The sequence below is a fragment of the Mustela erminea genome, chromosome 6 (assembly GCF_009829155.1).
Source record: "Mustela erminea isolate mMusErm1 chromosome 6, mMusErm1.Pri, whole genome shotgun sequence".
In the NCBI taxonomy this organism is placed as follows: Eukaryota; Metazoa; Chordata; class Mammalia; order Carnivora; family Mustelidae; genus Mustela; species Mustela erminea.
This window is the reverse complement of record NC_045619.1, coordinates 92,658,871-92,681,883: the sequence shown is the minus strand read 5'-3', so window position 1 is coordinate 92,681,883 and position 23,013 is coordinate 92,658,871. Positions and strand designations below refer to the sequence as shown.

At 51.4% G+C, this 23,013-nt stretch overlaps 1 protein-coding gene and 1 non-coding gene across 8 annotated transcripts; one reads left to right on the top strand and one right to left on the bottom strand.

Annotated features, from left to right (window-relative positions):
- Nucleotides 1-267: 267 nt before the first annotated feature.
- On the bottom strand, nucleotides 268-349 carry TRNAS-CGA. Its single transcript has one exon. It is a non-coding gene; the product is annotated as a tRNA-Ser (tRNA).
- Nucleotides 350-1,187: 838 nt separating this feature from the next.
- SMARCC2 (SWI/SNF related, matrix associated, actin dependent regulator of chromatin subfamily c member 2) lies at nucleotides 1,188-21,814 on the top strand. Of its 7 annotated transcripts, none has more exons than XM_032348601.1 (30): nucleotides 1,189-1,383; nucleotides 3,512-3,631; nucleotides 4,612-4,697; nucleotides 5,144-5,225; nucleotides 5,327-5,419; nucleotides 6,016-6,085; nucleotides 6,312-6,381; nucleotides 7,137-7,212; nucleotides 7,651-7,782; nucleotides 7,888-8,003; nucleotides 8,381-8,505; nucleotides 9,561-9,620; nucleotides 9,741-9,778; nucleotides 10,063-10,193; nucleotides 10,480-10,551; nucleotides 13,418-13,531; nucleotides 13,976-14,129; nucleotides 14,817-14,909; nucleotides 15,145-15,261; nucleotides 15,353-15,415; nucleotides 15,759-16,017; nucleotides 16,253-16,414; nucleotides 16,693-16,757; nucleotides 16,905-17,040; nucleotides 17,122-17,288; nucleotides 17,903-18,037; nucleotides 19,632-20,010; nucleotides 20,331-20,414; nucleotides 20,694-20,759; nucleotides 21,303-21,814. In XM_032348601.1, the coding sequence occupies exons 1-30, from the start codon at nucleotides 1,273-1,275 to the stop codon at nucleotides 21,377-21,379; spliced, it is 3,453 nt and encodes a 1,150-aa protein (XP_032204492.1). In that variant the 5' UTR covers nucleotides 1,189-1,272; the 3' UTR covers nucleotides 21,380-21,814. The 7 variants fall into 7 exon arrangements, with proteins under 7 accessions (XP_032204488.1, XP_032204487.1, XP_032204492.1 ...); XM_032348600.1 differs by having other exon boundaries at nucleotides 15,142-15,261; XM_032348597.1 differs by having other exon boundaries at nucleotides 1,188-1,383; nucleotides 20,331-20,759.
- Nucleotides 21,815-23,013: the final 1,199 nt, after the last annotated feature.

Below are 23,013 nucleotides of genomic sequence, written 5' to 3'. Positions count from 1 at the left end.
CTTTGCCATTCCCGTCCCCAAGAATGAAACGTGTGCCCAAGTTCTAACAAACCCGAAGTTAGAGGATTCAGAAAGTGTCTTGTGTCTTAACAGCCAGTACAGTTGTGCACGATTAAGCTTCCCTTGATCACTTCCCTCCCTCCCTCCCTCCCAATTCAGGCGTGAGACCTCTCGGCTTCTATTTCTGGGACAGAAAGGGAAGTGCACGAAAGACACGTGTGCGGGGGGTCCCCTTTACGTATCCTGAAGAAGGGGGAAAAAAGCGGCCGTCACGAACAGGATTCGAACCTGTGCGGGGAATCCCCATTGGATTTCGAGTCCAACGCCTTAACCACTCGGCCACCGTGACTTCCAAAACCATATCTCGCCGCGCGCTTACAGAAGGGGTCCGCATTGCGACCACGGAGGGAATGTAGCCATGGGAAGCCGGCCCGACCCCATATACACACACCCTGTGACCCCCCGCCCTCCGCCCCTTACCTCGCCTCTACGCCACTCAAAGGAACAAGCGGATGGAGCGGGTGACCCAGAGAGGGAGTTGGGGGGGGGGGGGTCCTCCCGCCCAGACAAGATTGGGGTCTCAAAGAGCGCAAAACTATTTAGAAGGCGATGGCGGCCTGCAGAGGACTCAGTTGGAGGGAAGAGGCTCGGCCCCAGGGTGGCGGCTAGAGGACTCCTCCGGTTAAGGAGTGAGAGGGGGTGCTGAGGCAAGGTGTTAAGGGTGAGGGAGACTCCGGAAGAGTTGAAACGGGGAAGTCCTGGGGATGGATTAAAGAAAGAAACTTCCTGGGGAAAGGGGTCTGGGGTTCCTTAAGATTAAGGGCTCCGTGGGGTTGGGAACGTGCAAGGTAAGGACCACGCGGAACTATGAGCTGGGGGTTCCTCCAGAGACGGACGTCGGCTTGGGGTAGGCTAGAGAGGTACCCCACTCCCTGCGCTGAGAGGCAAGGAGGGGGAAAGCCTTCGCCTCGGGTAGAGAACGATCTCAGGAGAGTGGGCGCCCCCTCCAGGAAGCAGCTGCCTCTCCAAGGCTCCCGCCGCCGCTGCCGCCGCCGCCGGGAAGGCCGCCAGGGTGGGTCCCGCGTCGGGAGCCTGGCCGCCGCCGTGCCCGGCCGGTCGGCAGGGGGCGCTGCGCGGGCCGGGGCCGGCCCAGGCGGCGGGAGGCGGCGGCCGCGGCGGCGGGAGGCGGCGGGAGGCGGGCGGAGGAGGAGGCGGAGGAGGCGGGAGCTGAGCTGAGCGGGGCGGGCGGCGGCGGGGCCCGAGCCCGAGAAGATGGCGGTGCGGAAGAAGGACGGCGGCCCCAACGTGAAGTACTACGAGGCCGCGGACACCGTGACCCAGTTCGACAACGTGAGGCTCTGGCTCGGCAAGAACTACAAGAAGGTACGCAGGCAGGGCCGCGCGGGGGCCGGGGGCGGGACAAAGGGACCGCGGCCCGGGAGCCCCCCCGAATCCTGCCCACCCTCCGGTAGCCCGCGGCCCCTCCCCCGCGGCCTCGGGAGCAGCCCCAGCGCGCCCGCCGGCGCCCCGCGCCCCTCCCCCAGCCTCTTTTACCGCCCCCCCCCGCCCCCCGCAGCCTGGGATTCCAGCCCCCGCCCTCCCTGCTGCGCCCTCTGCCCCTTGTTTTTCTCCACTGCCCGGCGGGTCCCGGTGCCAGCCGCCCACCCTCCCCTGGGCCAGAGCCTTCCGGGCTTTTCCGGGAGAGGCGGCCGAGGGTGGACTGGGTGCCCGATGCCCCCCCCCCGTCTCGCCCGCCCCAGCGTGCCCGCCACGGTGCCCGCCAGAGCTCTCCACGGAGCCAGGTACCGGCAGGGCTGAGGCCTCCCTAGTGCTTTGTGTATGTTCGGAGAGATGATGAAAGCAGGAGGGTAAACAGCCACAGAGCAGGCCCTTGGCTGCTCATCAGCCTGAAGAAGCCCCCACACCTGTCTCCACTGCTCGTCCCCCACCTCCACCCAAGGAGCAACAAAACCCCTTGGGAGCCAGGTTATAACAGTTCCTGGGCAGCGACCTCTTAAACCATCCCTCAGCTTCACAATGAAGTCATCCGACCACCTGGCCTTGCATTGCCTTTGGTTTGGGGTTCAGAGGCTAAGACACGCTTTAAATCTCCAGCCCCCCAGCCTTTAACTCGAGATAATAAGGTAGTGAACAAAGGGTTCAAAAAGCCCTACCTGACTTTTCTGTCAAACCTCTTCCTGGTGTTGTCTTTGTCTTTAGGCCTGGTTGAAAGGAATGTCTATACGTGGGTTTTTTCTGTGGAGATGGTTTGCCTCTTCCCTTTCACTACCCCCAGTTAGAGGTTCTCTTTCTGGCTTTCCTTAGCTCCCCAGTTCTTCCTGCCCAGCTTTCCAGCCTGTCAGAAATGTGATGGGTGGTTTAGGAGTACACCCTTCTGATCCTGGTTCTGGCCTATCTCGGAGGTCTCTCTGAGTGTCAGAATCCTGACAAACAGCTGTTGGGTCTGTGGTATGCCTGTACCCCAGCGTGAGGCTCTGGTTCCCAGGCCTCCACCTTTGACCTTTTGGAAGGGAGATCAGTCTAGGGGCTTAGTCTCTAGCCCTGGGGGGATTGACAGCCTGTGAGCTTTCAAATTCAGCTTTCAAGTTCTTAGCTCTTTGTCGTTTACCTTTTCCTTCAAGGCTCTCTTTACATCTCCCACTGAGAGGAGCACTTTTCTCTGTGATTAGGGTTGAGGAAACAGGGGTCAAAAGGTAAAGAGAAAGTTAGCCTCCTGGCTCAGATTTAAATTAGAACAGGAGGCTAGGATACTAGGTAGCATAACATGGAAATGCGTAAGAAGGCCCAGGGTTGCCTGTCTCAGATACAGTTTCCTCAGAAAGGAGAGATGTTTCCTTGCTCTTTCTCACCAGGCTGGTGGTAGCTTGGTTCTTGCCTTCTAGGAGAGCCTACAAAGACATTTGTGCCCAGTTCCTAGGAGAAACAGAACACACAAGCTCATTCTCTTAGTTTGCCTTGCCTCACTTCCTTGCACCGTTCTTATTAAGCTATGTGAGTCTAATAAGACTATAGTCTATAGTCTGATAAGACTATAACCCCCTGTAACCCCTAGTAAGTTAGGGGGAGTCTTGGCCTTCCAAGAAGTTGCTCCCAAGAAATACACTGTTGTCTTGTTTAGAGTCTCAGAGACACTCCTTCCATTGCCTGAACTTAACGAACCTTTAGGATTTTATAGCCCTCAGTGCTGTTGACTAGAAATCAGGGTCCTTCAACTCCAATTTCAGAGTGTAGCTGAAAAGTAGGAAGCCCCACTTGCCTCCAGCACTGAGTGCTGGCAGGCTGGGTTGGGGGCAGCAGAATTTCAACTTACTGTGAGGGGCTTAGAGGGCTTCCCTTCTGCCATTTTCTTTATAGAAACTAGACATATGGGAGAAGAAGACACTATTTTTTCCTACCCCAGATGCTTCCAGAACCCTGGGGGAAGAAATAAGAAGACAGTGGATAGTTTATCTGGGGTCTGCTTTTCTTCCCTTTGCCTCTGTTTCCCTAGTATATCCAAGCTGAACCACCTACCAACAAGTCCTTGTCTAGCCTGGTTGTACAGTTGCTACAGTTTCAGGAAGAAGTTTTTGGCAAACATGTCAGCAATGCACCGCTCACGAAACTGCCGGTGAGTGCAAATGCCAAGGAATGAATCCTCCAAACTGGAGAGGGAGTTGTGGGGTTTTTATCAATTTCATGCTTTTTTGAGATTTGATAATTGCCTATTATCTCTGCCCCTAGTGAGGCTGTCAGTGGCTTGCCCTAGTCCCCAGTTTACCACTCCCTTTGTCTTCATAATACTTCATGCAACAAGGGGCATGTAGCTGGCTGAGTTGGTGAAGCGTGCGACTCTTGATCTGGGGGTTGTGCATTTGAGCCCCACGTTAGGTGGAGAGATTGCTTAAAATCTTAAAAAAAAAAACAAAAAACCACAAAACTTCATTCAGCAGGTTATCCGAGAGTGTCGAAGCTCATATATGAAACTCTCATGGCATGGTTAAAAGGGTACAAGATTTGGATTTATGTAGGCTTGTGTTCAAATTCTGACTCTGCCACTTGGTATCTCTGTGATCTTGGGGAATCTGTTTAAACCTTTTGAGTATCTGTTCCTTCATCTCTGGATGGGATTAATATCTCTACCTTATAGGGTTTCTGTACTGGTCAGTGAGGTAACCCTGTAAGTACATGGCACAAGGTGGGGCTTTGTGAATACTGGTTTCTCCCCGTGCCTTTTTCCAGGCCACGTGATACCATGGCGTAGAGGTTAAAGAATTCCAGCTTTGAGGTCTCAGTTGATTGGGCCTCCAACTTTAGATTTCAGCTTGGTTTGTGATCTCAGGGTCATGGGATCAAGCCCTGCATCAGGCTCTATGCTCAATGAGGAGTCAGCTTAAGACTCTCTCTCCCTTTCCCTCTGCCCCTTCCCTCAGCACACTCTCTCCCTCTCTCAAATAAATAGATAAATCTTAAAAAAAAAAAAAAAAAAAAAAAAAAGAATTCCAGCTTTGAGAGCAAGGTTAGTTCAGCATGGGATTTTGTGAAAGGATTCTTAGTAAGGGAATTCAGGATATAACTCTCACATTCTTCTTTCTTGTCTCAATTTTGTAGATCAAATGTTTCCTAGATTTCAAAGCAGGAGGCTCCCTGTGCCACATACTTGCAGCTGCCTACAAATTCAAGAGTGACCAGGGATGGTGAGAAGTCTTCTTCTCTATGGTTCTTAACATTTAGGGGGACTCCCCCTTTATGATTTCCTGGGTCTTTCTTGGGATGGGAGAGCATGAGTAGATATTCTTGTGAGTCTCTTACTTTGCTAGATCAGTAGACCTGATGTGCTGGGTCAGAAAGGTGGCTGACAGAACCAAAATAGTCTCCAGGAGTGAACAAGCATGTGTGTGTGCATTGGTGTGTGTATCACAGAGGGAAGGGAATTCTTTGGTTGACATCTCAAGCTTCTCTTTGTCCTTTCGGATGAAGTACAAAATGATTTGGAGTTGAGATCAGTGAACCCCAGATCCCAGGCCATTTTGACAGCAGTTTTGAGCAAGATCGCATCCTGATTTCCCATGCTAAAAAGCCACATACCCTAACCTCGTCTTTAGCCTGATCTAAATCACTCAGATTATTGACTCTTTTCCAGGCGGCGTTACGATTTCCAGAATCCATCACGCATGGACCGCAACGTGGAAATGTTCATGACCATTGAGAAGTCCTTGGTGCAGGTAATAGTCAAGAACCTCCCCTTTCCATCTCGTTTCTCTCAGTGAAAATCCCAAACACGCCTTTCCCATGATCTCATTGTATCTGTTTCTTCTCCCTACAGAATAACTGTCTGTCTCGACCTAACATATTTCTGTGCCCAGAAATTGAACCCAAACTGCTGGGGAAATTAAAAGACATTATCAAGAGACACCAGGTGAGTGGGTGGGTCAGAGGAAGTTTTGGAAACTCCATGACTCTTTTCCTGATGTTTTCAGTACAATAAGCCGCCCTTTGGGTGACATATTTTCTACTGCAAAGGCGGCTCTGCCTACTTGAAAAAAGACTAGAGTTAAAGCCTTGAGCGTCTCTTTCTCAGTTCACTCCTCCCATTTCCCAGTTGACAGGCTTGGATCACTGTTTCTAGAGACTGCACTGGCCTGGAGGTTAGGAAAGCCAGAGATTGCCTGATTTCAGAGAAATGAAACATCTACTCTGGAACTCTGTAATAACAAGCAGATGCCATTGCTGGGGACAGGCAGCTTCACATTTCCCATGTGCAGATTATGTATTCAGAGGATTATCTGTAGCAACTTTTAGTTCTTTAGTTTTTCTTCATTATTAGCACTATCCTAGCTATTTCCTTTTGCCTCTCAGCTGGTGTGTGTTTAAAAAATGCAAACTGACTTTAATACCATTCTGAGCAAAACATGATTAGGAAGGCAGATATGTGGTTAGGTCTTATTTTGGCTTATTTACACCCATGAGTATTTCAGAGGGGACTATTTACCTGCTTTTCCTCCTGGCATCCAGGGAACAGTCACTGAAGATAAGAACAATGCCTCCCATGTTGTGTATCCTGTCCCAGGGAACCTGGAAGAAGGTGAGACCTGGGTTTTCTTGACCTCTTCAGTGGACGGCTTGGACAAGGAGTTGGGAACCATTCTGTCTCTTTACAAGGCCTGGGCTCCTCTCTCCTTTTGATGCTGTGCCCTGCTACTGCCTTATGTTCCTGTGTCCAGGTCTCTGGCTGCAACACGAGCTGTGTACAGTTATTTTCTGTGTATGCCTTTAGCTTATATCTCTCATTGTTCTGTCTCTATCCCCAGAGGAATGGGTACGACCAGTCATGAAGCGGGATAAGCAGGTTCTTCTGCACTGGGGCTACTATCCTGACAGGTGAGGACAGGGTCCTGGGGTAGGTTTAAGTATAGGAGCCAGACTGAGAAGCCTTAGAACATCTAGCAAGGAAAGCAGACACTCTTTGGGGGTTATTTTTAGTTCTGTTAATTTGTTCTCCTCCTCTCTATTAGGAGAATTTTCTGTCTTGGGAGACGTTTGGACTTATCCCATGTGGGTTAGACTAAAAAGATTGGGGCTTTATATGTGAAATAGTTATTCCAGTATAATCTCCGATAAATGTTAGAAGCAGTCTGAATGTCTAACAGTGGGAAAATGCTTCAGCAGTTTTCATATCTACTGAGTGGACTATTATGCAGCCATCAAAGTGATAGAAATAACATGGGGAAAAAAAGAAATCACATGGATAATTTGTAGATAAATGTAAAATGCAAAAAGTGTGATTATAAAATAACACTGAAGTTATGTAAAAACAAAATTGTACAGGAAAAATTTGCTGAGAAAAAGTACATACCAAATAGTTATGTTGGGTGATTCTTTTCTCTCTTTCCTTTTTTTGGAGTTGTTTTTATTACTTTATAATGGAAAGAATACCAAAAAAAAAAAAAAGAAAAGAAAGAAAGAAAAAAGAAAAAGAAAGAAAGGATATCAATATTAATTGGAAAAATAGCCATACCAAGAAAGAACCCATCAACCCTATACTTTTTATAAGTAGAAAAAGTAAAAGATCTGCACTTTGCTTTTCTGTGACTCCATCCTGTTGATCCCGCTTCACACTCAATCTCCTGTGGCAGTTACGACACGTGGATCCCAGCCAGTGAAATCGAAGCAGCTGTGGAAGATGCTCCAACTCCTGAGAAACCTAGGAAGGTGAGCCCTTCTTGTCTCCTGGCCCAAGAAACTATGCCAGGGGGTGCTTGGCAGGCTCAGTTGGTAGAGTGCGCAACTCTTGAACTTGGGGTTTAAGTTCGAGCTCCACGTTGTATGTGGATATTACTTAGAAATCTTTTTTTTATAGACGAGGGGTGCCTGGGTGGCTCAGTCATTAAGTGTCTGTCTTTGGCTCAGGTCATGATCCCAGGGTCCTGGGATCCAGCCCTGCATCAGGCTCCCTGCTCTGGAAGGAGCTTGCTACTCCCTCTCCCACTCCCCCTGCTTGTGTTCCCTTTCTCACCACGACTGTACCAGAACCAGGCCACTCTTCAGAAGTGAAGCTCGAGAGCCCATGTCCTTGGGCTTTTCGTCAAGGGTGCTTAGACAACTGTGGCTTTCAGACTTCTCTCCAGCAAAGCATACCTTTATACTTAGGTTCATGCAAAGTGGATTCTGGACACAGACACTTTCAATGAATGGATGAATGAGGAAGACTACGAGGTAAATGACGACAAAAGCCCTGTCTCCCGCCGAAAGAAGATATCAGCTAAGACGCTGACAGATGAGGTGAAAATTTCTCTTCTTTCTTCCCTGGTCCCTTAGCTGAAGCCTCGGGATAGGTCTTCAGTGGGGCTTGTTGGCTTACGTTCACTCCAGTTCTCCAACCTGCAGGTGAACAGCCCAGATTCAGATCGGCGGGACAAGAAAGGAGGGAACTATAAGAAGAGGAAGCGCTCCCCCTCTCCCTCACCAACCCCGGAAGCTAAGAAGAAAAATGCTAAGAAAGGGTATGCCAGCTCCTATCCTGCCCCCACCTTTACCATTCTCTCCATGCCATGTTGAAGGAAGGAAGGACAAACTCCTTCCCATACCCAGCTGGCCCTTGCCGGGGTAGGCCAGATTCCTGGATGTTCTGAGAGGGAAGATGAGGTCTTCTCTAGCTCCCCAGTTGTTAGTTCTAGTTGCAGCCACTAGTGAACTCAGAGAGAGCTAAGTCTTCTGGTGGAAGCCTTTGCCCTTCTGAGTACTCTGTAGTGATTGGTTTCTGTGTATGCTCAGCTCCACATTTGGGGTTCTCTCTGGCTTCACTCCCCTTGAATGTCAACTTCCAGGGACTTCCTGTCCAAGGACGACTGGGTTATCTTTCACTCCCTTTCCTTCCCAGTCCCTCGACACCTTACACCAAGTCGAAGCGTGGCCACAGAGAGGAGGAGCAAGAAGACCTGACGAAGGACATGGATGAGCCTTCACCAGTCCCCAACGTAGAGGAGGTGACGTTGCCTAAAACAGGTATGGGCCACACCAGCTCCTGGGACCTACCTTCTGTCAGGGCTGAGTTCCCCAGCCCAGTTCCAGGTCAGGAGGATCTTCCCTTTCAGTTTAGCTGGTTATTAAAGTTATTTTCATCATCATGGACAGTCCTCTGACTTTATCCATATGGGAGCTGTGGACTGTGCTTTGCGCTTGACGATAGTTGTCTCCAAACTGCTTTTGATCACGTACCCTCAGCAGGAAAGTGTTGAAGCACAAGTTAGATGTATATACCGTTGTACGTATATGTATGTACCGTTACTTTAGGAACATTATGAAACACATGCAAATGTCATGTAAAAGTGGGAAAAGGTAAAGGATAAGATTAAAATACAAATACAAAGAGAAATTCTGCAATTCTCTGCCTGTATTCTGCCTGTATTGCATCCTATGGGAAAAGCCCACTTTGGAGACCATTGCCCTGCAGTGTTAGAGGGTGGTACAGTTGCAAAGGGGGACTATGATCTGTATTCCATGGATGAGCTGCAAATATCCCGGCGCGTATTTCAGGGGTGGGGGCGGGGGCCACGGAGCGAGAGGAGCGCTGGCTCCCACCCCCTTGTCAGTCACAGGGCTCTCTTCAATCACGCGGCTCTCTTCTGTATTCGTGTTTTCTCTGGAGCTGCCATGTACGGACTCAGTTAAGGGAAGCCCTGTGCTTTAAAAAATGTTGAAGATCCAGCCACAACTCTGCACAGGGATTTGATCAGACTCGGTCTCGGTCCATTAAGAACTCACAGACAGGGACCAGAGGGTCCTGTCAAAGACAGGAATGCCTTATGAGTTTCCATTGAGTAGAAGATGCTTCTTTACAGGAAAAAAGTTAAGTGAATTTTTGGTGGGGGAAGGAGGGAAAGTGGCAAGTGAGTGTCAAGGCCTAGAATGACTGTGCCCAGAGGGAGTTACCACCTTTTGCGATCCAATGGAGAAACTTAGGGGAGATGAGATCTCTAGAGTTGTTAACTTAGGTGGAGAGGTATAAGGGTTCGGTTTGGGCAGAACCTGTCTGATAAAATGACTCTCTCTCCTGGCAGTCAACACTAAGAAGGATTCAGAGTCCGCCCCAGTCAAAGGAGGCACCATGACTGACCTGGGTAAGGATGGGGGGCGCCCAGCTGCCAGCCTCCCCCAGCCCGTTGGGGCTTTTCAGAGAGTGGGATTCTCCTGCCCATCAGGAGGCTCCAACCTTCTGTTTCCCTGTCTCTCTCTTTCAGATGAGCAGGAGGATGAAAGCATGGAAACCACGGGCAAGGTGGAGCCAGTTTAGAGAGGCCCTCTCTACCTCTCTACGGGATTCTGAGTTGTGCTTATAAAGTTCCTTCTACCCAGAGCTTTCTACTACCTGGACTTTTCCCACCTTAGACTAATTCTGGCTATTGTTCAAAACTCAAAACCCTGACCCTTTCCATGTTCTGGGGCTGTAACTTTTCATTCCCTACCCACCCTTAGTGCCCACTTCCTGGGGTGTGGGAGAAGCAGAGGGTTGCCAGGGGCATAATGGGAATGCTGAGTGTGCAGCAGCCTCCGTACTTTTAGGATGAGGATGAAAACAGTACGGGGAACAAGGGGGAGCAGTCGAAGAATCCGGACCTCCATGAGGACAACGTGACCGAGCAGACCCACCACATCATCATTCCCAGCTACGCCGCCTGGTTTGACTATAACAGGTATTGTCACTCCAACGCCTCACTGCTTCTCTTTTGCCCTGCCTCTGGGGCCAACATGTTGTTCCTCTTCCTGTCTCCAAATAAGTTATTTCTTCATCAGCCGGGTAGACTGGGGAACACTTTGGTTTTAGGGAAGCTCGTATCTTTGAGTCTTCACCCCCTGGGGGACGGTCTCCCCAAAGAAGGGACGACTGCTGTGTTCTCCCTCCCTCCCATCTAGGCTTTTCCTTCTTAGGCTCCCATCTCTCCACCAGTGCCTTCTGAATCTGTCTGTCTTCTTTTGCAGTGTTCATGCCATTGAGCGGAGGGCTCTCCCTGAGTTCTTTAACGGCAAGAACAAGTCCAAGACTCCAGAAATGTAAGGAAATCTCAGCTCACGACACTCTTTCTCCCTCCTGTCCCTGATCATCCTTCCTGATCCAGCAATATCCCATTGAGCAGATATTTCTTGTGCTTCTTGCAAAAGCCAGCCACTGTGCACCTCTTGCGGAGACATGATCTCTGTCCACAGGCAGCCCCAGCCCAGCACTGTGACCCCAGTAGGGTGCTCTCTAGGATTGCCTGGGGGCAACATTAAGCACGGTCTTCTATACAAAATGGGTACCTGCTCTGATGCCTCCATTTGTTTCAACAGAGTCCACAGCCTTACATCATTACTAAGATATCCAAAACACAGGTATCCTCAGCATACATAATAGCTCTGACTAAAATGTAAATGACCTTGCTGGTCCCTGAAAGTAGATTTTAATAGAAAAAGAAGAGGAGGAACTATGAAGATCCAAGACTCTGAATTAAGGGATGGAGAAGGCTCTCTGGAGAGAAGTGTTGTGTACAGTACAGGCTTGGGGCTTGGAAGTCTTCATCTTCGGCAAGGTGTTGCTTCAAGCGAAACCTATTTAGCTTTGACTGAGTCTTGGGAATCTCCTATGGCTAGGGATGCTCCAGGATAAATGTAATGAGAAGGGTGAGAAAGTGTTGATCTCCCTGAGCTTGCTTCCCAGCCATTCCTCAGCTTCCCCTCTCTAGGGCCATCTTGCCTTCCCACCATATTTCTTTCCCTGGAGCGTGGTATGGTTCTCTGCTCTTCTTCCCGGGGAAGGCAGTATATATGAAGAAGCTTGCTCTCTCCAAGAGAAAAGAGTAATAACATGGTGACAAGCGTAGGCAGGGCCTGATCTAGAATTGTTCTACACTTTGTTCTCTTGGTTAAGATAGTAAATAGTGATAAGTGCCTGCATTTCCTGAAAGCTTACTATCTCCCAGGCACTATCCTAAGTGTCTTATAGGCATTGACTAATCTTCACATCAGCTTTAGAGGTAGGTCCTATTCTCCTCTCCAGTTTACTGATTAGGAAACTGAGATACAAAGAGGAAGTGAGCAGAGAACCAGAGAGAGGTTAAATCACTTGATTAAGGTCACACAGTGAGTAGAAAAACCAGGATCTGAGTCCTTCAGACTGGCTCATGTTCTCAAACTGTATGCTGTACCACCCAATAGTTACTATTTGCTGAGCTGCTGAAATGTGCCTGGCACTGTACTAGATCTTTCCAGGTCTTTCTGTTCCTCAGCAGACACTCCACTTTACAGGTTAGGAGACCATGGTTCAAAAAATTTTAATAAGTACTTTGCTTGAGGATATCATGGTAGAACTGGGATTTGAACTTAGATCTTTCCACCCTCAAAATATGTATTCGGGGTATCTGGATGGCTCGTGGGTTAAAGCCTCTGCCTTCGGCTCAGGTCAAGATTCCAGAGTTCTGGGATCAAGCCCCACATTGAGCTCTCTGCTCAGCCGGGAGCCTGCTTCCTCCTCTCTCTCTTTCTGCCTGCCTCTCCCCGTACTTGAGATCTCCATCAAATAAATAGGTCAAATCTTTAAAAAATATATATATGTATATATATTCTAGGGGTGTTTGGGTGGCTCGGTAGCATCCGATTTTGGTTATGGCTCAGGTCATGATCTCAGGGTCATAAGATCAAGGCCAGCATCAGGCTTTGCACTGGGTATGGAACCTGCTTAAGATTCTTTCTCTCCCTTGGGGTTCTGGGGGGCTCAGTCAGTTGAGCATCAACTAGTGATTTTGGCTCAGGTCATGACTTCATGGGTCATGGGATCAAGCCCTGCACTGGGCTCCACATTTAGTGGGGAGCCTGCTTGAGATTCTCTCACTTTGTCCCTCCCCCACTCACACACACTCTCTCAAATAAATAAATCTTAAAAAAAAAAAAAATTAAAAGATTCTCTCTCCCTCTGCCCCTTCCCTGTGCATGCTCTCTCTCTAATTAAAAAATACAGATAGGGACGCCTGGGTGGCTCAGTTGGTTGAGCGGCTGCCTTCAGCTCAGGTCATGATTCCAGTGTCCTGGGATCGAGTCCCATATCAGTCTCCTTGCTCAGCATGGAGCCTGCTTCTCCCTCTGCCTCTGCCTGCCATTCTGTCTGCCTGTGCTCACTCTCTCTCTCTCTGACAAATAAAATCTTTTTAAAAGAAAATACAGATATATATATATATATATATATATTTTTTTTTTTTTTTTTTTTTTTTCCTCAGCAAGCTCCACACCTGTTCCCTGTTAAGTGTGGGGCTTAAAAAATAAAAACATATATTCTTTTTTTTTTTTAGATTTTATTTATTTATTTGACAGACAGAGATCACAGTTAGGCAGAGAGCCAGGCAGAGAGAGAGGAGGGGAAGCAGGCTCCTTGCTGAGCAGAGAGCCCGATGCGGGGCTCGATTCCAGGACCCTGGGATTATGATCTGAGCCGAAGGCAGAGGCTTTAACCCACTGAGCCACCCAGGTGCCCCAAAACATATATCCTTTATAGCGCGTCATGTTGACTGTAGTCGGATGCATGGATAAAGACTTCCCCTTAACACCTGCCTTTGGAAATAAGGGTACCTTTTCTTGCTTTTTGATTGCCTGATGAAAAGTTTGACGAAAACTTCCCCAAGTACAGCCCAGGAGATGATTCACTTAAGTAAATCCCACTTCCATCAAGGCAAACGTGGCAACGTTGGAAACCCTTGCATCTAGCACATGGCGGACCCCCGTGTTCACCACAGCTTGTGACCCACTCTGTTTCCTTTAGTCACACAGGGGGAACCATCCACTCTTTTATCACCTTTCCTACCCCTCAGTCCTCAGCGTACTTACTTTCCTTCCTCTCATTCATCTCTCTCTCCCCGTCCCTCTCTCTCTCTCCCTCCCCGCCTCCCTTAAGCTACCTGGCTTATCGAAACTTCATGATTGACACATACCGGCTGAACCCCCAGGAATATCTTACCTCCACCGCCTGCCGCAGGAACCTGGCCGGGGATGTCTGTGCCATCATGAGGTGGGTCTGCAGCTGAGGGGAGGGGGGATGTAAGGTGCCACAGACGCTTCTTGGCAGAAGGAGAGCTGGCAGCGAAGAGCATAGGGGAACAAACAGGAAAAAAAAAAAACCCACCTCTAGAGAAAGGCACAGTCCACATTCAGGGCACATGTGGCTTGAGGGAATGGCAGTGGCATTCTTTGGCATGTGGAAGAAGGGAGGAGTGCGTGTGTCATTGAGGGTTCCTGGTTCAGTTTTCCTGACTCTCCAGGAAGAGATGTTTGGAGATGGTGGATATGGAGAGAGGTCCCGGCTGGAGGCAGACGCCTGGATGTCATTGGCCTTTAGGGGTTCGCCGGGCAGTAGAATGGGCAGAGAAGAGGGCTGGGGAGAGGGAACTTTATGCCCCACCCCGCCCCTTTCCGGCAGCCCCACGTGACCCTGTCTCCACCTCTCTCCTGCCAGGGTCCATGCCTTCCTAGAGCAGTGGGGTCTTATTAACTACCAGGTGGATGCTGAGAGTCGACCAACGCCGATGGGGCCTCCGCCCACCTCTCACTTCCATGTCCTGGCAGACACGCCCTCCGGGCTGGTGCCTTTACAGCCGAAGACCCCGCAGGTAGGGTGAGGGGCTGTGGGGGCGGGGTGGGGGTGCTGGGAAAAACTGGGCTTCTTTGGACTTTTCTTTTTCTGGTTTTTTAGGGTAATGGTTCAGGAGTGTTTTGAGGCTTCTTCCTTTTCCATGGGATGCAAAGGGCCACAGGAGTCAGCCCCGTGTTTTTAGCGCCCTCTCTCAGTCTCTGTACCTAAGACTGCAAGGACTTGCTGAGGGAGAAGAGATGCTCCTTGTCCTTGAGGAGCAGACAGGCCAGTGTAGGGCATGGAGCAGATAGAGAAAAATGGCTGAAAATTAAGTTGCATGAAATTTTTTAACTTTGTGGTATTTCCAGCATTTTTTTCATTTTTGCCTCATAATTATCATCACTTCCATTTTTTTTTCCACCTCCATTCCATCATTACAGATATTAAGCAGAGACAGATTATGTGGCTTGCCCAGGGTCACAGAGTACCAAATCTAGGATTAGAACCTAACTGTCCAGCTCCTGAGGGAAACTATAAAGTTCCCTGTGAACATAAATGGGGATCATGCCAACTACAGATCTAATTAATCATGATGGGAACACGGAACAGTGGCATGAGTGCCCCCAGAGCTTGTGAGCCGCCCAGCATTTGGTCTTGAGGCCTCCAGGGCCTTGGCCTGGTCATTTTCCGCCCAGCCTCCATGACGCCAAGCTCTGTCCCCCAGGGCCGCCAGGTTGATGCTGATACCAAGGCTGGGCGAAAGGGCAAAGAGCTGGATGACCTGGTGCCAGAGACGGCTAAGGGCAAGCCAGAGCTGGTAGGTGGGGTGTAGACCCCGCTGGGCTTCTTATTTGCCCCTTTATTGGGGGGCCCCTGCCCGGGGAGAAGAGATGTGAGAGCAGAGGAGCTACAGCAGTGAGGGAGGAAGTCCCACCCAGGGGTGTCCCTGGCTTTGGGAAGGAAGCTCCTTCTGTCTGTTTTCTCTCTCTGTCCGCCCCTGGCTCTCGGGGTCACCCATCCTCACCATTTTCTTTCCCCTCCGCAAATAGCAGACCTCTGCTTCCCAGCAAATGCTCAACTTCCCTGACAAGGGCAAAGAGAAGCCGACAGACATGCAGAACTTTGGCCTGCGCACAGACATGTATACGAAGAAGAACGTCCCCTCCAAGGTACAGAGGTGTGGGCTGACTCCGGGCAGGGGTGCCTTCACCCTCCAGTAGTCACGGGCTCCTCTCTCTGACACACCCATATCTCCTGCAGAGTAAAGCTGCGGCCAGTGCCACTCGAGAGTGGACAGAACAGGAGACCCTGCTCCTCCTGGAGGTAATTGGGGCAAGGAAAGGAGAGTTTTCTCTGAAAACGGAAGTGGCCCGGGTGCCAGCTGCACTCGTGAGTGGGCAGAGCGTGATCTCGTCCCCAGTCTCTCTCTTCCCCAATGCCTGCCGCACCTGCCCCAGGGAACAGCTCCAAGCCAGGCATTTGGGCCATTTCATTAACTCCATATCCTCTCGTAGTGCTACTTGGAGATTCCCCTGGGACCCAGCAGAATCCACAAATACCACAACACAGAGAGCTTTGAAGCCCGCTGCCCTTAGTAGGATGGGGGGAGTTGACCTTCAAGGAAAGTGGCTAAGTAAGGAAGTTGTGTCTCCACCACTACCACCAGGCACTGGAAATGTACAAAGATGACTGGAACAAAGTGTCAGAGCACGTGGGAAGCCGCACGCAGGATGAGTGCATCTTGCATTTTCTTCGTCTTCCCATTGAAGACCCGTACCTGGAGGACTCAGAGGCCTCCCTGGGCCCCCTGGCCTACCAGCCTATCCCCTTCAGTCAGTCAGGCAACCCTGTTATGAGCACTGTTGCCTTCCTGGCCTCTGTCGTCGATCCTCGAGTCGCCTCTGCTGCTGCGAAGTCGGCCCTAGGTAATGTGGAGGGGTCCTGGCCTCTTTGGTTTGAAAGGCTGGTTACTCAGACCTTGAAAGACCCTCAAGTTTGGCTGCCCTACTGGCACTGTCTGCCGCTGGCGTCCGCTCAGGCACCTGTCGAGCTCCATGCTGGCCTAGAGGAAGAGATGGGCTTCTGAGGCAGCTTTCACAGGGACAGCCAAAATGGCCTGCCTGCCCCTGCCCCCAGCCTTGTCCTCTCTGGATCTTGCAGAAGAGTTCTCCAAAATGAAGGAAGAAGTGCCCACAGCCTTGGTGGAGGCCCACGTTCGGAAAGTGGAGGAGGCAGCCAAAGTGACAGGCAAGGCTGACCCAGCCTTCGGTCTGGAGAGCAGCGGTATCGCAGGAACCACCTCTGACGAGCCTGAGCGGATCGGTGAGGACTGCTGGGTTCCCAGAGTTTTCCCCTTTGACCGAGAGCCCCCGCCACTTGGTGACCCCATGCCATCCCTGCCTTGCTTTGTCCTCAGAGCACAAGACCAATGGGGGGAACTGGTGGGGGTTTTCTCTTCCCCAGAACTCCCTCTTAGGAGCTGTGGCTCCCTGCCAACCCTCGCACTAAGATTTTGGCTAGGAGAGTGGGCTTTCGGGAAAGCGATCCTGGGACAGCCTCTGCATCAGACATTTCCCATTTTCTCTTTCCCCTGGGCCCAGAGGAGAGCGGGACCGACGAGGCGCGGGCAGAGGGCCAGGCCACGGAGGAAAAGAAGGAGCCCAAGGTGCAGCAGGAATGAGCTGGGCTGGGAGGGTGGAGAGGCCGGGCATGGCAGCGTGGGGAGGGGAGTCATAATCACTTCCCACACTGGCCCCCTGTGTCAGGACCAGCCAACCTGATGCCATCTACTTTTCTTTCACTGGTACCTCAGGAACCCCGAGAAGGAGTTGGGGCTGCCGAAGAAGAAACAAAGGAGAAAACCAGCGAGGTCCCCAAGAAGGACGAAGAGAGAGGGAAACAAGGTGACAGCGAGAAGGAATCAGAGAAGAGCGATGGGGACCCCATAGGTGAGCCTTCCAGCATGGTAGTTGGGTGTCCAGAGGACGGAAGTGGGCAACAGCCCTAACCCTACCTTCTTCTTGGCCCAGTTGACACGGAGAAGGAGAAGGAGCCAAAGGAAGGGCAGGAGGAAGTGCTGAAGGATGTGGTAGAGTCAGAGGGGGAGAGGAAGACGAAGGTGGAGCGGGACATCGGGGAGGGCAATCTGTCCACCGCTGCCGCTGCTGCTCTGGCCGCCGCCGCAGTGAAGGCCAAGGTGAGGACCAGGGTCCCGGAAGACGCCACCACCTTCTCTGATCTCATGACCCCTGCGGGAAATGCTTCCCCACTTGTTTCCATAACGCTGACCTGTTTCCTTCTCAGTTTGACCTGAGAGGGAGAGTTGATCATCTCTTCTCAAAGCAATTTGAAGCTTTTTGCCATTAGGCCTGGTTTTATCCTCTTGTTATTTGACCTTGTCTTATCTTTTTTCACTCTTTTTTTTTTTTCATGTACTTTTAAGAATGTGAAGCCTTTGCTACTCTGTGGGCTGTGACCACAGACATTTTTTCTTTTTTCTTTTTTCTTTTTTTTAAAGATTTTATTTACTTATTTGACACACAGAGAGAGAAATCACAAGTAGGCAGAGAGGCAGGCAGAGAGAGAGGGAGAAGCAGGCTTTCTGATGAGCAGAGAGCCCGATGCGGTACTCGATCCCAGGACCCTGCATCATGACCCGAGCCGAAGGCAGCGGCCTAACCCACTGAGCCACCCAGGCGCCCGACAGCCAGTTCTTTCTTAAAACTTGCCAGCCCCCGCCTTACCGCTCTGTCCCAGCCCACCTTCAGTGGGCCCCTCCCGCTCACACAACATCCTCTCTGCCTTCCCTAGCACCTGGCCGCTGTGGAGGAGAGGAAGATCAAATCGCTGGTGGCCCTGCTGGTGGAGACCCAGATGAAAAAGTTGGAGATCAAACTCCGGCACTTTGAAGAGTTAGAGACCATCATGGACCGGGAGCGGGAGGCAGTGAGTACCATCCCCTGGGGGCCTGTGGAGCCCAGGGCCACACCTTGACACCCAACGGGGGCTGTGTTTAGAGGGGGGCGAGCAGCAGTGGCAGGAGACTGAGAGTGACAGGGCTTCACGGCTGAGGAGAAGGCGCTCGCCCCGGACAGTATAGGACAAATGGCCCACTGGTGAAACCTGGAACCTCAGGTCCCACGGAATGTTGACAGGTCCTCATGTCCAGGTCCTTGACCAGTGTTTGATGTACCGTGGACTTTCAGTAAATAAGTATTTGTTGAGCCATTGAGTAGGTTTAACGGATGATGAGAGGGAAGGGGCTTCAGATCCAGAAGGTGAACTTGGTAAGGGGATGGGAGGGACAAGGTATTGAACCATTTTGTTTCTGAGATGATATAAAAAGAAATGCAAGACAGGGATCCTAACAGTACCTGCGGTTTAATTAGAGACATCCAATATTCAGTAAGGAGGCATCTAAAACAGTGAATGCTTAAGGTATCTGACAAATTCAGATTAAAAGTCCTGAGAGAGGGATGCCTGGGTGGCTCAGTTGGTTAAGCAGCTGCCTTCGGCTCAGGTCATGATCCCAGCGTCCTGGGATCGAGTCCCACATCGGGCTCCTTGCTCAGCAGGGAGCCTGCTTCTCCCTCTGCCTCTGCCTGCCATTCTGTCTGCCTGTGCTCGCTCTCTCCCCCTCTCTCTCTCTGATAAATAAATAAAATCCTAAAAAAAAAAAAGTCCTGAGAGATAACAAAATAAGGGCAAAGCTCAGAGGCTAAAGAGTTGATCTGTGATGGCTTCCTAAGAATGGTGAGTATTTAGGCAATTTTGAGGGAAGAAAAGAACATGAGTTGACAAGAGGAACTGGAGGCATTTTCCAAATGAAAATAATGACAGAGGGGCGCCTGGGTGGCTCATTTGGTTTAGTATCTGCCTTCAGCTCAGGTCATGATGTCTGGGTCCTGGTATTGAGCCCCTCATCGGGCTCCCTGCCCTGGGGGAAGCATGCTTCTCCCTCTCCCTCTGCCTGCCGCTCCCCTTGCTTGTGCTCTCTTTCTCTCTCTCTGACAAATAAATAAAATCTTAAAAAAAAAAAAAAAAAGAAGAAGATAATAACAGAGGGCACCTGGGTGGCCCAGCTGGTTAAGTGCCTCCCTTTGGTTCCGGTCATGATCCCAGGGTCCTGGGATTGAGTCCCACGTTGGACTCCTTGTTCTGTGGGGAGCCTGCTTCTCCCTCTCCCTCTGCCTGCCGCTCCCTCTGCTTGTGTGCTCTCTCTCTCTCAAATAAATGAGTAAAATCTTTAAAAAAGAGAAGAAACAAATGACGGATTCAGAGCTCTGGAGCTGGAATGAGTAAGGGCTCCTACTAGGTGAACTCCACTGCAGTGAGAAGTCATGCAGGCAGCCAGAAGATCGGGTGCTGGGGGTTGTGGTGGGGAGGACAGGGCAGGGCCCAGGAAGCCCAAGCATGAGGTCTGCATCTGCATTTGGTGCCGGTACTGGCCAGGAGAGACAGGGTGTGTTGGAGGGCGGAGCAGGGGGCAGGGTTTTATGCACATGGGTAATGGGTAACAGTACTCACTTGGACCCGGCAGCTGGAGTATCAGAGGCAGCAGCTCCTGGCCGACAGACAAGCTTTCCATATGGAGCAGCTGAAGTATGCAGAGATGAGGGCCCGGCAGCAGCACTTCCAGCAAATGCACCAACAGCAGCAGCAGCCCCCGCCAGCCCTGCCCCCGGGCTCCCAGCCGGTCCCACCTGCAGGCACTGGGCCGCCCGTGGTTCACAGCCTGGCTATGGCTCCAGCCTCTGTCGCCCCTGCTCCTGCTGGCGGTGGGGCTCCCCCCGGAAGCTTGGGCCCCTCTGAACAGATTGGGCAGGCAGGGTCAGCCGCGGGGCCACAGCAGCAGCAACCAGCTGGAGCCCCCCAGCCTGGGGCAGTCCCACCAGGGGTACCCCCCCCTGGACCCCATGGTAAGTGATGGTTTCTGGAACTCTTGCTGACCAGGGGTGGGGTTGAGGGCCTCTGGGTGAACATTCCTATCTCCCACCTCAAAAGGGATACAGGGCAGGACTAGAGACTTCTGCAGATGGGCTCACCTCTGTGACATCCCTGAGCCAACAGGGGTCCCTCCCCAGGGCCAGGCCTTGGAGGTTTTGTTCTAAGGATTTACCACTGAGTCCGTCAGGCAAATGGGTGCTGGGGCGTGGCTAGAGCATCCTGGCTGTGCGAGTGAGTCAAGAAGGGAGATTTTCTGCCTCTCAGCTTCTTGGTCTCTTCTCTTTCTTCCCAGGCCCCTCACCGTTCCCCAACCAACAAACTCCTCCCGCAATGATGCCAGGGGCAGTGCCAGGCAGCGGGCACCCAGGCGTGGCGGGTAATGCTCCTTTGGGTTTGCCTTTCGGCATGCCGCCTCCTCCTCCTCCTCCCGCTCCATCCGTCATCCCATTTGGTAGTCTAGCCGACTCCATCAGTATTAACCTGCCCCCTCCTCCTAACCTGCATGGGCATCACCACCATCTCCCGTTCGCCCCGGGCACTCTCCCCCCACCTAACCTGCCTGTGTCCATGGCGAACCCTCTACACCCTAACCTGCCGGCGACCACCACCATGCCATCTTCCTTGCCTCTCGGGCCGGGGCTCGGATCCGCCGCAGCCCAGAGCCCTGCCATTGTGGCAGCTGTTCAGGGCAACCTCCTGCCCAGTGCCAGCCCACTGCCAGGTGAGAAGGGTCCTGGAGGGAGAAGGGTGAGGGAGAGGGGTCCACATGGAGGGACGGGGCCGGGGGGCAGGTAGGGGAAGGGCTTAGGTAATAGAACTTCCACCATCCTTTTTGAACGCTCGCTCTGGTAAATTAGAACACAGGGGGAAGGGCCTCTCTGGCTGTCCTCTGCCATTCCCCACCCTGGCAGCCGCCACCTCTAGGATGACGTTGGGGCCTTTCACTGGTGGGTCACGGAGGAGTCCTAAGGCACAGCGTCTCAGTTGTAAACTTGAAAAACAGCTACCTGTTTGCATGATGACTGGCACCCCCTTGCTTGTTCCCATCACGTTCAAATGCCCCGTAGAGAGAGTTCCCTTGGGGGCAGGAAGATTTGGGGTGTTTCAGTTTTCTTGCTGTGAGGTGGGAGAGAGCGCTGGGGGAAGGCTGCCTCGGTCACCTACCCACCCATTGCATGCGTGCCCCGTCCTGTTTGTCTTTGGTGGCCTGGGTCCGGACCCCTCCGCTGCCCACCTGGCTGATTCCTCTTCCTTCTCTCCACAGACCCAGGTACCCCCCTGCCTCCAGATCCCACGGCCCCGAGCCCAGGCACAGTCACCCCTGTGCCACCTCCGCAGTGAGGAGCCAGCCAGACATCTCTCTCTCTCACCCCCTATGGAGATCAAGTTTCCAGGAACAGCCCTCTCCCCACCACTGGGACCCTTCCCCAGCCTGGAGAGTTCATCACTACGTAAGGAAAGCTCCTCCTGCCCCTCCAAAGCCCCCACCATGCCTGGCAGAGGCGTGCATTTTTATATCGGATTATTCAAGGACTTCTGTTTAAAAGATATTTCTAATGTCTGGGAGAGAGGATAGGATGGGGATGCTGCCCTCAAAGAAAGGGCTGGGGAAAGGTGTTTATACAAGGTTCTGATTAACCACTTTTAAGGGTGCACCCCTCAAAACTACTGCATTTTTTATGGATGAAAAAAAACAAAAAAACAAAAAAAAACGAAGCCCTTTAAAGGAAGTAGAGAGATACAAAAAAGCCACATTGGAGCTCCCTCCACCCACTTAAAAAAAAAAAAAATTCCATTTTTTGGAGGGAGGTGACAGGAAAGGGGATTTAAGGTTTCTGGGAGAGAGCTCTGGGGATAGAATAGGGTGCAGAGTCTGTCTCCTCCAGCCCCTTGTTAGTGCCCGAAGCAACTCCCAAACTCCCTCGGCCACCCCATCCCCAGTCTATTCCTACTGATCTCTACTGCTGCCTCCTCAGTGTCGCTGTTTTAGGCCACCCCAGCTCAGCTGATGACCCCTTTGCCCCTGAATGTCAGTTTTGTGTTTTTAAAAGTCACCTGCGTAGTTGATGTCAGCGTATGTGTATTTGGTGGGGAAACGTATTTTGGGGATTCCTGTGATAGGTAATAGAGGAAGAAAGAGCACTGTTCCTCCTCCCTGGGCCCGGTCCCTGGGCTCCTAGAAGACATGGGAGAGGGGAGCTAGAGAAGATGGGGAATTGTAAAAACCTGAGTTTTTAAAAAAGCACTTAAGCACCTCCTTCTTATTACTTGGTGGGTCACCCCTCTAACCTCTTCCACCAAGATCCTCAGAACCTTGACTGGTAGCTAGGGGTTCCCTGGGACTTGGGGACAGTGGAGGGGTGCCCGACCCAGGGTAGTGCCTACCCCCAGCTTGCAGCTTGGCTCTGCTCCCTGGATTCCACTGCCTCCCCTACCACCTTTCCCTTCTTCATCCTTGATGTGAAGGCAGCCAGGACGCCAGGCCTCCCACCAGCTCTCCCTGGTCCCTCCCACCAGGCCTTTGTTCCTCACGTCCCCGTGTTTCTCTTCCTCTGCGTCTTGGCACCTTTCTTCTGTTCAAGGTTATCTGTAAATTTTCTTTTTTTTTTCTTTTCTTTTCCCTTTTTTTTTTCTTTCTTTTTTTTTTTTTTTATAAATTAATTTGCTTTCAGTTCCATCTTGTGAATGCTTCTGTGTTCTCTGACCTGTGGCTATCAGGCAGGGGGATTTGGACTGGGGCAGCCTTCCCGGAGTCCTTCCCAGGGGCATTCGCCTGGGCTGGAGAGGCACTGGGCCAGCCACTGGGACACAGCCATTAGGCCTTTCTCTGCAATGGGCTGCAGGCAGCACAACCGTGGGGACTGTGCCTTGGGGTGTGGGAGCCAGGCAGAGGTGCTCACCTGCCCTAAAAATAGCTGAGACTTGGAAGAACGTCCCCAATAGAGATTTTACATATTTATCCTCACCGAAGTAAG

Excerpts from the sequence above, each read along its gene's own strand:
- SMARCC2 (XM_032348596.1), top strand. The coding sequence starts at position 1,273 with ATGGCGGTGCGGAAGAAGGACGGCGGCCCCAACGTGAAGTACTACGAG. Across the intron at positions 3,632-4,611 it reads CACCGCTCACGAAACTGCCG|ATCAAATGTTTCCTAGATTT; the intron begins GTGAGTGCAAAT and ends TCAATTTTGTAG. Across the intron at positions 4,698-5,143 it reads TTCAAGAGTGACCAGGGATG|GCGGCGTTACGATTTCCAGA; the intron begins GTGAGAAGTCTT and ends ACTCTTTTCCAG.